The sequence below is a fragment of the Protobothrops mucrosquamatus genome, unplaced genomic scaffold (assembly GCF_001527695.2).
Source record: "Protobothrops mucrosquamatus isolate PMUCROS unplaced genomic scaffold, P.Mucros_1.0 scaffold1153, whole genome shotgun sequence".
Classification (NCBI taxonomy): domain Eukaryota; kingdom Metazoa; phylum Chordata; class Lepidosauria; order Squamata; family Viperidae; genus Protobothrops; species Protobothrops mucrosquamatus.
In genome coordinates, this window is record NW_015387368.1 from 50,421 (window position 1) to 63,208 (window position 12,788).

The 12,788-nt window shown below is 36.6% G+C and overlaps 1 protein-coding gene across 1 annotated transcript in view; it reads right to left on the reverse strand.

Moving 5' to 3' along the window:
- KLHL2 (kelch like family member 2) overlaps positions 1-8,445 on the reverse strand; it is a 47,726-nt gene extending 39,281 nt beyond the window's left edge. Inside the window, exons 1-4 of the mRNA XM_015820636.1 lie at positions 8,145-8,445; positions 6,162-6,287; positions 3,941-4,047; positions 130-251 (exon numbers count right to left, since the gene is read on the reverse strand). Coding sequence (XP_015676122.1) covers positions 130-251; positions 3,941-4,047; positions 6,162-6,287; positions 8,145-8,173 — 384 coding nt within the window. The 5' untranslated portion in view covers positions 8,174-8,445. The remainder of the gene's footprint in view (positions 1-129; positions 252-3,940; positions 4,048-6,161; positions 6,288-8,144) is intronic.
- Positions 8,446-12,788: the final 4,343 nt, after the last annotated feature.

Genomic DNA, 12,788 nt, shown 5'->3' on the forward strand with positions numbered 1-12,788 from the left:
ATATTGTTAAAAGATGCACATTTTTTTCAGTCATATGCTAAGAAATAAATATTACCCTTGCCAAACCCAGAGAGAGATTTGTCCCACTATAAGTGTTTTATGATAAATGAATATAATCATCTCACTCACTTGAACATTTTCTTCTGTAACTGTAATTTCCCCTGTGTAAATGTATTCAATGAGCATCTTAAGGGTCCAACCATCAACTTCTTTGATTCGAACTTCCTTTGCTTGGCTTTCACTCATTTCACCTGCAAAACAGATTAATTCAGACAATGGCAAAACAGATTAATTCAGATAATACACATGCTGCAAAAAGATCTTATCTGGAAGCAAAAAAAAAAAAGTAATTCCACAGTAATAAAAGAGGAAATGGCAATATAATACCTACAGGTACCAAAGTACCAGCCAAGAGATACTGAATGTCTTTCAGAATTTTTGACATCTTAGACAAGAATTCATAATTTTCTAATTTTGTACAACCATAATTCAAAAGCACCAGGGACCAGAAAGGAAGCTCTTTCTGTTCTTAAGGAAGAGAAATAAGCTGATTCTCAAGCATTACTCTACAAGGATAAATCTGGAATTAAAAAGCAGTAATCAAACTTAATTTACCTCCTGTTCAAATTACATAAATATTTTGAAAGACCAGGTACATATATGTTTCACTATTGCTCATAACCTGATTGCTTGGAAGCTTAAGCACTGTTGGATTTACATATTTATTTTATACCATGATTATCTATCTATCTATCTATCTATCTATCTATCTATCTATCTATCTATCTATCTATCTATCTATCTATCTATCAATCATATGGCATATCATACATGGACTAGCATCGTTGCCATGTATTTTGAAAGCCAGAAAAATCTACAGAGTAGTCTGGCTACCAGCAGTTGCTAGATGTGGTATGGTATCATAACCGTGTATAGAAAAAAAAACCAGAGTTTAATAAATAGTAGAATGTACACCGATTTGGTCAATTCATTTAATATGTAAAATGATTTTTTAAAATAAATTGCAAGCATTAATCAAGAGGATTTAATAGCAGCAGCATTTTGATTTATTGTAATATAAAACAATTTCATCTCTTTGCAAATGTAAAACGATACCTTTTCGATTCGTGGAGATAGTATAGAACTATTTGTAGTGCCAGAATGAATGTTTACAAAAGAGAATTTAAAGCAAATCTCAGTTCTGAGGAGCTTTTCTGATGTATATCCAAAATCTGTTGGTTAACAATGGAAAATGCCTACAATATCCGATGTGTTAAAATAGCAACTTGAACTTCAAGCAATACTAAGGGAAACAAATCCTTCTCTAGCTTCATAACATCAGAAGCTGGCTGATTCCCAAACTAACTAGACCTTGACCATCTGTCATTACACCCAGTTACTTTTATTTATATACATCTCAGAAAAGCAGAAATTACCTATCCTTAACAAGAATCTAACATTTTACATTTTTATCTAAATACCTCGTAGGAATGCTGCAGCCAAAATTCATTACTGTTTGAAACAGAAGAATTGTTTTTTTTTTAAAAAAAGAGACACTTGGTTGAGGAGATGCTATTACTCAAAAGATGAATGAAAAAAATATTTGTTGGATCTTTTGGGAGAAGATGGTGGACTGAAGGCAGCTCCATGGAAAAGTGAAACAAGCGTTTGTGAACATTTTAACATTTGTGGATAAAAAGAGAGAGAGAAAGGTGAGATTGCCCAAGCTGTTTTTCCTTATGGCTGCCCCTCATGAAAAGACTGTAAAATGGCAATTTCTGGAAGAGGGGATAATTAGGAGACTGGGGAATTTGCCATAATTGTTCCAGCTGCAAATAGAGGTTTTTTTTTAAAAAAAAGGACACCAAATTTGTTTATTTTCCTTGCTAACTACCTCTGAAAATTGACTATTAAAAGCTTCAAAGAAGAATGACAAGGCTGGAAAGATGGGTGAATGCCTTCAAACCTTAACATAAGAACATGAAGATCTATTTTTATAATCCTTAAGACCTTTTAAAAAACAAACAAACAAAGAGCAAAACACAAAACAAGGTTTTGGCTACAGAAAAAGGGGCTCATAAAATGTTGAATCATTGAATTTTGAATATTAAGGCTTCAAAATTATTTTTTAAAGAATGCATGTTTGTGGGGAGAAAATTGCTTTTGAGATTTAAGACATAATAAGAGAAACAACTTATTATGGTGCTTAGAGATATCTTTGAGGAATGAGATCTGCATCAGCAATCTGATTCAATTATATCAGCTATGTTTTGGCTTCTTGGAAACTATCTGTTATCAGGAGAAAATGTTGCAGAACAAGATGTGCAGCAAAATCTATCCAAGAAAAATATGAAGAAAACTGAATAAAAATGTGTCATGAGATACACACACAAAAAAAATCCTGTATGAGACTTTAAAAATTAAGATAGAGATAAAAATGATAATTCTAGAGAGCAATTGGAATAATTTCGTTTTGTTGGATTAACGAGACAAGCACTGAAGAAATTTGCAATGAGGACTAATAACCATCTGAATGGCTTAGAGAGAAAGACTGTAAAGAAAAGGACTACAAAGTCTGTTTATTTGTCCAGGGATGAAATGGGATATGTTATCATTTTGAGTAGCTCTTTTTAGATTTTACTGGTATCTTAACTGAAAAATGTGATATACTGGTTTTGCTTACACTTAATATGGTGTTAAGGTTTTCTCCACAAGTGTATATGTTTATGTATGTTCATACATAAACATGTTTTTGTGTATATTTATGTATATCTATGTATGTCTATGTATATTTATGTATCTTAGCTTTAGACAGATAAACTTTTTATTCAAAATAAGAAAATTGGATGAATTTTTCTCATTAAAGGAGAAGCTATTTTTCTTTGTTATGTTTAAATTTTAAATTTTTGTTTATATTAGAATGCTGAGATTATATTTTTGACATGTAATTTTTTTGTAGTTTAGAATTGAATTTTTTTTTTGAATGATATAAATTGCTACTTGGCATAGGATTTCAGAATTATTGGTGTGTGGAATGGGAAAATGCGTATAAAAGATAGTCTTTTATAATAGAGAAATGATCTATTTTTGTAATGTTAAACTTTTGTTTTGTTTTATTATGTTTACATCAGCATAAAAGGACCATTTTATGCTTTTTAAATGGGATGTTGTTACAGTTAAGAGTCAGGATATGCTTGTTGCATTTTATATATGTTAATATTTTATACTTATTAGCTAAGAGGAGGTGGAAAGATTATAGAATTGCTTATCGTTTGGTATGATGAGGGTGGAAAGTCATTTTATAAGGGGAAAAGGATATGTGTCTGTATTGCTTTCATGCACTTTTTCCTTCATTTTCCTTTTAGTTTGTATTATTTACAATTTAATACAATTATTACAGATGAAAGAATGTTCCTTCAAATGAACTGAATGTGGTTAAACTGAATTAACAATTAACAATTACTTGCAAACCAATGTACATACCTATCCTGGATACACAGGACAGAGCATGAACATTCAAATATCCAATTGGCATAGAAACCATCATGGCAAAACACATGGTCCAATCATCTGAAATTGGGCCCAAAAAGCACTCCAACGTAAGATGTAAAGCTATCATTCTCCATCCATTCTTTCAATTCTATAGTTTCTCAATCCATATATTTTTTTTCTGCTACAGTATTTCAGCAATTTACAGAACACATTTTACCACATTTAATGGTGATACCAAAGGTAGCAGTACTAGCAAGAATGTAGCTTCCAAGGCATAGCTTTTACTTCTAGGAATCAACTTCAGGAACAAAGTTTACTTATTAAAGTATTTTAAATACACTGTGCATATTTACATACAGCATAGCAATGTCTTGAGGAAATACCCATTAACCTTTCAAAATAGGCTGAGATAGTTCAACTGCAAGAGACAAGAAGAAAAAAAAGGTACCTGTAAACATTGCATGGAAATATGGACTGCAAGCTGCTAACACAACTCGATGAGTTGCAATTTCCATGTCTTCAGCCACTATTGTCACATCACATAATAGGTTTTGACTGTTAAGAAAGACAACAAAAATAACCTTAGATCACAGGAAAGATAAGCATCGCCTTATTAGTTACAGGCTACTGTGGATATTCAACAAGTTTAATAAAATATTAATATTCAGGATCTTATCATTCTCCTTGCTAATAGAGCTATTGAGCGTATCTCTTTTTATTAAGGAAAAACCCTGCAATTATTTTAAAAAACCTAACCACACTTGTAAAGGCAAAGTTTAAGTGCTACCAAAACTCACTTCAGGCTTTGGAACCCACCTTTTCTGTGCAAGCTCCATTAGATTTAAGAACCCATGACAGAAAGATTAAAATTTAACAATTAAAAGAGGAACATTATTTCTTACCCAGTCTTATCCCTGATAAAAATAATTTCCTTTATCATAGGAAGGTGGAATAAATTTGTTTATCATTATCAACAATAGTAAAAAGCTTGAGAACCTTGCTTCTGTATGCAATTCCCTCCCTCACATATATTTTGATTTAATAAGCTTACTTTTACCACATAAGTACAGTAAACACATAAGACCATAAACAAAGACATTTTCCAGAAATTAAGCAGAGTTTATTCTTTAATTCCAGGATTGGAAACTTGAATTATAATCTACAGCAGAGGTCCCCAATCTTTTGGGCACTAGGGACCGGTTCTGTGAAGAGAGGTTTTTCCACAGATCGGAGGGCGTGTGGTTTTGTGTGCTGTCTGCATCCCGTGGATGGGGCTTTGCTTGTTTGTGTGGACCGGTTCTTGGCATGCCGCGGCGTGGTACTGGTCCACGGACCGGGGGTTGGGGACCCCTGATCTATAGTGTCTATAACAAATGGCCACATGGAAGTTGTAATTCAATACTGTATAAAGGCTACAGTTTTCTCCACCTTGTCATGCTACTACAGATAGTTCTCGACTTATGAGGATTCAATTAATGATAATCTGGAATTACAACGCCAACAGAATGGGTGCTTTATGGCCTACAAAGCACTTCCAGCCATCACAAAACATTGCACCATTATCCCCCCCAGTCACATGATCACAATATGGGAAACCTGTTTGCACTTACAACCAATTACCAAGTGCTCCATAATAATGCAATCACCATTTACAAACCTCTCTGCTGGCTCCTGCAAAAAGTCAACAAGAAGTCAGCCGAGAAGATTACAAAAGGGATGCCCATCAGCAGGGATTCTCAGGTGGGAGCGAATCTCAGCTCCCTGTGATCTGAGATTCCCCACCCCACCCCAGGAAGCCCTTTGAGAGCAAAAGGAGTTCCTGCTGAAGGGACAGGAACAACTCCAGCTGATGAAGTCTATTCCTGCAACTCTTTGAAGGAGTTCCCTTCAGCACATGGAAGGGGGGGGGGACTGCTCTGAAAAGCAGCAGAAACAAAGGTCATATTCTGAACATCTGGGCTCTGTTCCTGCAGCCATTCTTTCCCCACACAGAAAGGAGGGCAACTCTTGCAAAGGGCTGCAAAAATGGCGGTCAAGTCTCAAAGATCTGAGCTCCATTCCTGCAGCTCTTTGGAGTTGTTTCCTTCCATACACAGAAGGGAGCAGTACTCAGCAGGTGGCTCCTTTGCTCCATTTGCTTAATGACCCAATCAATCAACAACCATAACCAGGAGTGCTGGGATTGTGGCAACCACTTGTCTCAACGACTGAGGTCCTGGTCCCAATTGTGATCGTTAAGTCGAGGACTACCTGTGTTAGCAGAAGTGGTAAAGAAGTAGACTTACAGTATTCAAAAAGGAGGTTTACAGTATAATTTCATAGAAAGCTTCTACTCCTTGATAATATACACTTACTCTTGAAACAATGTAGTGCCAGGCCCATTAAGAAAGCCAATTTCTATGTTCAATTTACAACAAAATGATAGGTGTGAAATCATTTTGCTTAACATCACTTTTCTAATCATGTTCATGAGGAAGCAGCTCAAGGAATTATTGATGTCATGATTAAATCTTGTTATGACTGAATAATACTCAAAAATGAAGTGTCAACAGCAAATAATGAAATTTAGTTTGGTCTCTAATTGTAAAGCATAAATGGATATTGCATTCAGTATAATGAACAAATAAGGCAGCTCCAGAACCGAGTACTGTACTTTTCAAGAACAATACCTTCTTAATTCATTTAAAACTTTAAAAGCTTTCTTCATGTGCCAAGGATTCACTGTAACAGGACAGTGTTTTTCAGTATTATCATCTTTTAAATCCAGAGGTTTCTGCTGGCATAATTTGGTACATCTGGGGAGGGGGAAAAGAAAAAAAGAAAATGTGTTAATCATATTTCAAATCCAGAGGCTTCTGTGAGCATAATTTGGTATATCTGAAAAAAAGAAAAAGAAAAAAGAAAATTTGTTAACCATGAGAGTTTGCAACCAACTTATTACTATTGCTAAACTGGTTAGTTTATGTGTGTTTTTATTGTTCCACTATATTATTGTTATATAGCCTTATAAGCTGCTTTAGAGTCCTTGACTGAAGTGGCAGAAAAGCTTATAATATCTACATACATATTCACTTACAGCTCTGCAACTAAGCCAAGTGAAATGTGCTTTTAGCTTTGACTATGCCTTTAAGCTTTGGGATGAACAACCCAACTCCCAAGTGAAATTCAAACTAGGAAAAGCCCCAAATTTAAACATCCACAATCTAATTAAATCATTGATAAGAGACCGAAGTAACTACAATTAAAGACACATTGAAACACACTAAACTGAAGTTAGTGCTAACAGCATACAGGATGCAGCTTATAAGCGCTATGTGCTTAGAGCTCAAAGCTTTGTTAGAGACCCCACACACTCACTTTACGGGTCTGTTTCTGTTGCTCCCCTATGGGAGGAGGTTTCGAAGTATTTCTAGCAGAACTACCCAATTCTGTAATAGCTTTGTTCCCTATGCCATCCACCTGGTAAACTGTCAAGGTTCATTTTTCTCACCATGCACATGTATAATCCGAACTAGACTGTTGTTTCTCTATGTCATATAATATATGTGGGTATATGCATAATTCTGTATTTATTTATGTCATGTTTATAGTGTAGTGTATATTGGAGGTTGTGACCCTTTGAGAGCTGTATGCAACAAAATTTCATTTTAATATATACCAATTGGTGTACATTCAAAGTGACAATAAAGTTATTATTCTACCTTCATTTTTCTATTTAGAATGATGGAAACATATTAGGTGCTTTTTATTCATCCAGTGATTATTATTGGACAAAACCAAGAATGACAGATATTCCAAATGACAGTAAAAACTTCATTTCAGCCGTCACATTGCTAGTATTCAACTATCATTATTGGTTATTTAAATTGTGACTAGAGTGAAAAAGTATTTTTCTCCATGCAGAGAAAAGCAGCAAACAAGGATTAATCTGCATTCTCCTGAGGATTTTCTGTCAGTGGGTCCCAGTTGACCCTCAAATACTTAGATTACTTAGCACAAGGATAACCAAAGTAAAGATAACCTACCTAAAAAAGCTGGTCTCTTACTTAAAATATGCTGACAACTTTGGTTGAAGTAACCCAAATCTTCAACTAAGCCACAATTCACCCAGAAGCTGTTTGGAATTTCAAGGGCCTGTTTTGGAATACAATATATAAATTGCAAAAGGAGTATCTCTGGCTGTTTGTTCGGTGGTTTTCTAACTTCAAACTGACCACAGTCAAACCCTAAAGGTAACGGGGTTGGAAACAGCCCTTCCAGGCAGAGTGGCCAAATTATCCAAACCCAGAAATGAGCTGTTGTTTTACCATAGCTACAATAAAACATGAAATGCCCTCTGCACATGTTCAGAATACGGTGGGATTATTGGGACGTAGGTTCCAGAAACAAACGCGATATTCCAGTTTAGTAATAGGACCAAGGCCTGTTCGAAGATAATATTCTGCAAAGGGGCAATTCTCTCCAGAAACCTTACGGTATTAGGAGAGTGCCCGGCCCACTTTCACTTATCTAGCAGTCCTCTTCAACTGGGAGTCCTCGGGGTGCTCTGGACTTCAACTCCCATCACTTTCAGCCCGCCTGGGGGCGATGGGCGTTGAATCCAACACATCCGGAAGAGATCAAACGGGGGAAAGCCGGGCGCCGAGACTCACCCCAACGGTTGCAGCAGCAGCATTTCCATCGCGGCTCCTCCGCTCGGGCTGCTCCCTCCGAAAAACGCAAGCACCGAACGCCGGCGCCAGCACCATGCCAGCCGCAAACGCTGGGACTCTCCCGGCAGAAAGCCCAGGGAGCGGCAAGACTTTCCTAGGTTAAATCAGCCTAGCCTCCCCGTAGAACGCAGCCCCGGCGCAACCTACTATAGTTTCCTTCCTCCGCTCAAGCGGAGCCAAATGTTAGCGCCTACTTACGCCTCGCGATCTCCTCCAAGCCTGCAAACCCTCTACTTCCGGGGTCTGGACAAGCTTAACCCGATTTATCCTCTTCACTGAAAAAAAATGTGACGTCAACACGTACTGGGGGGGCGAGTAGGACGGACTTCGGCGTCTTCCCCCCCCCCTCCTTTGCCTGTCTTAAGGGGCACGCGAGAACGAGGTCTGCAATAGAAGCGGCTGGTATTGGGGTGGAGGCAGAAGAGGGGAAGCACGGAAATCCTATTTGGTGCTAAGCGTGGTTCTCTTTGCCGTTTGGAAAATGACTAGCTCAGTGTTTCTCAACCTTGACAATTTTAAGGCATGTGGACTTCAACTCCCAGAATTCCACAGCCAGCATTGCTGGCTGTGGAATTCTGGGAGTTGAAGTCCACATGCCTTAAAATTGTCAAGGTTGAGAAACACTGGAGCTGAAGATGCGTCCTCAGCTTTTTTCATATCAGGTCCCTACAGGCATTTTAAGTAACTTCTACCGTAGCATTCACAATGAGCAGGCATGGTGGTCCTGGAACTAGGGCAGCCACGGTGATGGGGCAGTTTAATTGCTGGACTAGCATCTTGGAAACGCAGGTGCAAGTTCACCCTCAAACATGAAAGCTCCTTGGTTAAATTTGGAGCATTTGCTCTACTGAATCTCACAGGGTTGTGTATAAACTTACTTGAACTTATACTTCAGGCATAAGCGGTGTAACTCCTACATGCAAAAGTATAGGCCAGTGATGGTGAACCTTTTAGAGACCGAGTGCCCAAACTGCAACCCAAAGCCCACTTATGTATTGCCGGGTGCCGGGTGCTCGTGGCCCATTGAGTGGGCGTGGCTACGGTGGTAACGGCAGACTGGGTGGGACTAAAAAGTTTAATCAATTCCAACTTTTTTTTCCTGTGAGAAATTGATTGATTTAACCTTTTTTTTTTTGCACACAGCGGTGGAGGCCTAAAGCGAAAAGGTTTTATAAAACCCAGCTGAAGGCCTAGGACTGGGGCGACAGCGTGCGTGCCCACAGAGAGGGCTCTGCGTGCCGCCTCTGGCACCTGTGCCATAGGTTCGCCACCACAGGTATAGGCAATCCTTGTCAAAGTGGATGTGTCTGTGAATCCCTAACAAACACTATATCTCAATGGTACCATGTCATTGTGCCTAGCCGGAGGTTCTTCTTCACGTTTTTTTCTTCATAGATGTCTTAAGTGGTTGTAAATGATTTGAAAGAAAGAATGAAAGATTAGAAAATGACTTTTATGATGAGGTCTCCCATTCAGAGTGTAAGCAATGCTGTACTTGTAGACCTGTTGAGAAGTGTCAGCTAAACTTTTCAGTCACCTGAACTGTTTGCAGTGATCTGTGGATTCTCTTATATGTTCCATCTATTGAGATCAACTGAAGGTTCAAATTGTTTTTAACATCAGTTTTCATAGGAAGCATTGCACATAGTTCAACCAGATATAAAACCCTCAAGCTGGATTTGAATGTCTAATTTAGGACTGTACCCCATGAAGAGTAACTAAATGTTACATTGTTTGGAAATTATTTCCCTTTCTTCCAGTTCCACATTCCCTGTACTTTGACCATTTTGTAAACTGACTCCCAAAATTTGTTTTTCACAACAGTGCTCTAATAATAATTGTTATATATTTTACCCATTTGATAGTTTGATCATTTTTATTAATTCCAATAGAACAAAGGCAAATACAAATAGCATTGATGTATTAAAGCTGAAAGAAGATCCAGCTTCTGATATGCCCAGAGGCAAAAAAAAAAAAAAATCAAGTTGTTGGTCACTACTTATACCTGTGTGGTATAAGACCTAGTTGCTTGAGGGACCACTATAGTCTGCTATAGTATCTGCCTAGCAAATTCAGTCTGGCAGGATTGGCATTCTACTGCACCTTTAATTAAACAATGCTATCTATTAGGACCCCAGAAGTACAACTTCTCTGGAATGTTGTCTCCCCCCCCTCCAATATTCAAACAGCCTCCATTCTGTTTTAAAGGCCCCTGAGGACCCAACTCTTCATCCAGCCTTTTGACAAATATGATTGAAGCCCCTTTTTCTTTTTTCCCATCTGGATTTGTTATCTCTGGCATCTTTGTTTCCTTTGTATTGTTTTCTTGTTTTAAAATGTTTTAACAATTTGTAAACCACCCAGGGTCAGGTGCCATATACATTAGACTCAGCTGTTATAAACATTTAATAAATTATTCCTATTGAAAAGACAGGAAACCACCAACTGATTTCAATGCACTGTTCTAAGCCATTACATAGTTTGTCTGGTTTTGGCTTAATGTGAGCCTACCTATTGTGGTTTAAAAATAATGGTTTATAGTTAAGGGCATTATGGCTTGCCTTGTAACCTGTGATTCCAATGAAATTATGAGCTACACCATTGAAAGTACTATTCCAAAAGATGAACATCAAAACAGATATCATACTAATTATAGAAGACAGGAATGTTAAAGTTAGAAATAGCGTTTGGAATAATGGGGAAAATTGAAATGAAGCAGGGGAAAGGTTAATAGTGTTCTGAAAAGAAAATTAAATGTTAATAGAAAATATCTTTTTCCAATAATGTAAAAGACAGCTATAAACATTGACATTAAAACATAGGGAACAATGAAATTAATTTGAATATGTATTCTGCAGCAAAGATGAAAAAGCTCAGTTCAGTCACCAAAAAAACCCTAGATGCTGAATGATTTTTAACTACCACTTTTAAAATTTTAACTAAAGAAAATTAATAAAACAGACTAATAAGAAATGACCTCATCAATATTCAGTATGGTTATGCAATAGAAGTAAAGAATATATTATATGGATAGTTTGTTAAACAAAGTGTGTGAAAAACTCTAAACTGAAATATATAACACCATTAGAGATGTAACCAACAAAAATATCCTAAAATTCATCAACAGAAGATGAAATAGTTGTTTGCCTACACAAAAATAGCTGAAGAAAAGTAGAAAGTAGAAAGCAAAAGATAACAAAGAAAAATTTGCTCAGTTAAGAACTGAGTTGCAAAGAAGAGAAAGAAAGGTGTTTATATTTAGATATAATTAATGCCAATACACTGAGAACAGTAGTTTATTTGGAAGGACAAAAAGTGCAAAGTAAGAGAACGTAATGTGCTGGTACCCTAATCACCAGTCAGGAATGAATTTTTAGGATTCAAAGGCAATAGGCTCAGATTAGGGTGAAATGATAAAAAGGATTATATTGAATAAATATTAAAACAATTAACAAAGAAAGATATGCCAATCCACATCCCTTTAGTATGCTAGGAACCCTTCTGGGATTTTGAATTTATGCTGAGATTCAAACTTTCTGGGATTTTTGTCACCTTTTTATATTTTGCTATGGTAGCCATAAAAAAGAAAGAAAGAAAAATGTCTCCCTCTTGGGAGAAAGATATGGCAGGTCACAGTTTGTCCAATTGTAGTATATGGCTGTGAATGGATACTAGAATAACCAGAAATGCTGAACAAAGAATAACTATTTTTGAACAATGGTGTTGAAAAAAATTGTTGAGAATAACATGGACTGCAAGAACTAATAATTCAGTATTAAATGAAGTAGCACTATTCATGGAAAGCAGTAAAAAGAAGATAATGCTTAAATATTTTGGACATACTATATTATTCAAATATAAGTTATTAGAGCAGACTCTGGTGATGCTTGAAAACATAAAAGGCAATTGAAAAAGAGGGGGCAGAAAACAAGATGGCTATTTAGTATTACAGTATTGATAAAACATCAACATATAAGAACTGAAAGCAACAATTATTGAAAGACCTTTCTGGTGAAATAATGTCCATCAGAAGTAATCGAATGACTGAGCAAGGACAGTACTGAGAAAGGTGGCGCTCTTAATATCAAAGAAGGTATAAAATATAATGTTGAAAGACTGAATTCCCCTTCAATTTTACATGATAATATCTTGCCACAAATATAAATTATAAATATAGATTATATCCATGAATACACTGTTTCCCACATAACTGAAATAGTGATGGTGATCTTTAATGGTTAAAGAAATCAGGGAGTCATGCAAAGAAGCAACTGTAATAATGGAGGACTTCAGTGATTCTCACACTCACTCTCACACTGAGTGGATACCATCATACTTAGCTTCCCCCCCCCCCCCCATGAATCTCAATCACTGTTTCTTAAAACAATTGTCCTTGGAACTGACAGGGGAAGAAACAATATTAGAATTAAACTTCAATGGTGCTTGTGAAGTGTGAAATGTAAATGTTTGTAACTGACAAAAAACAGTGGTTGCAATACTATTGTTGCATTTAGCACACATGTTACTGAGAAATTGCTAGCAGGATCCAACACAATCATATTTCACTATAAAAGAGAATAATCT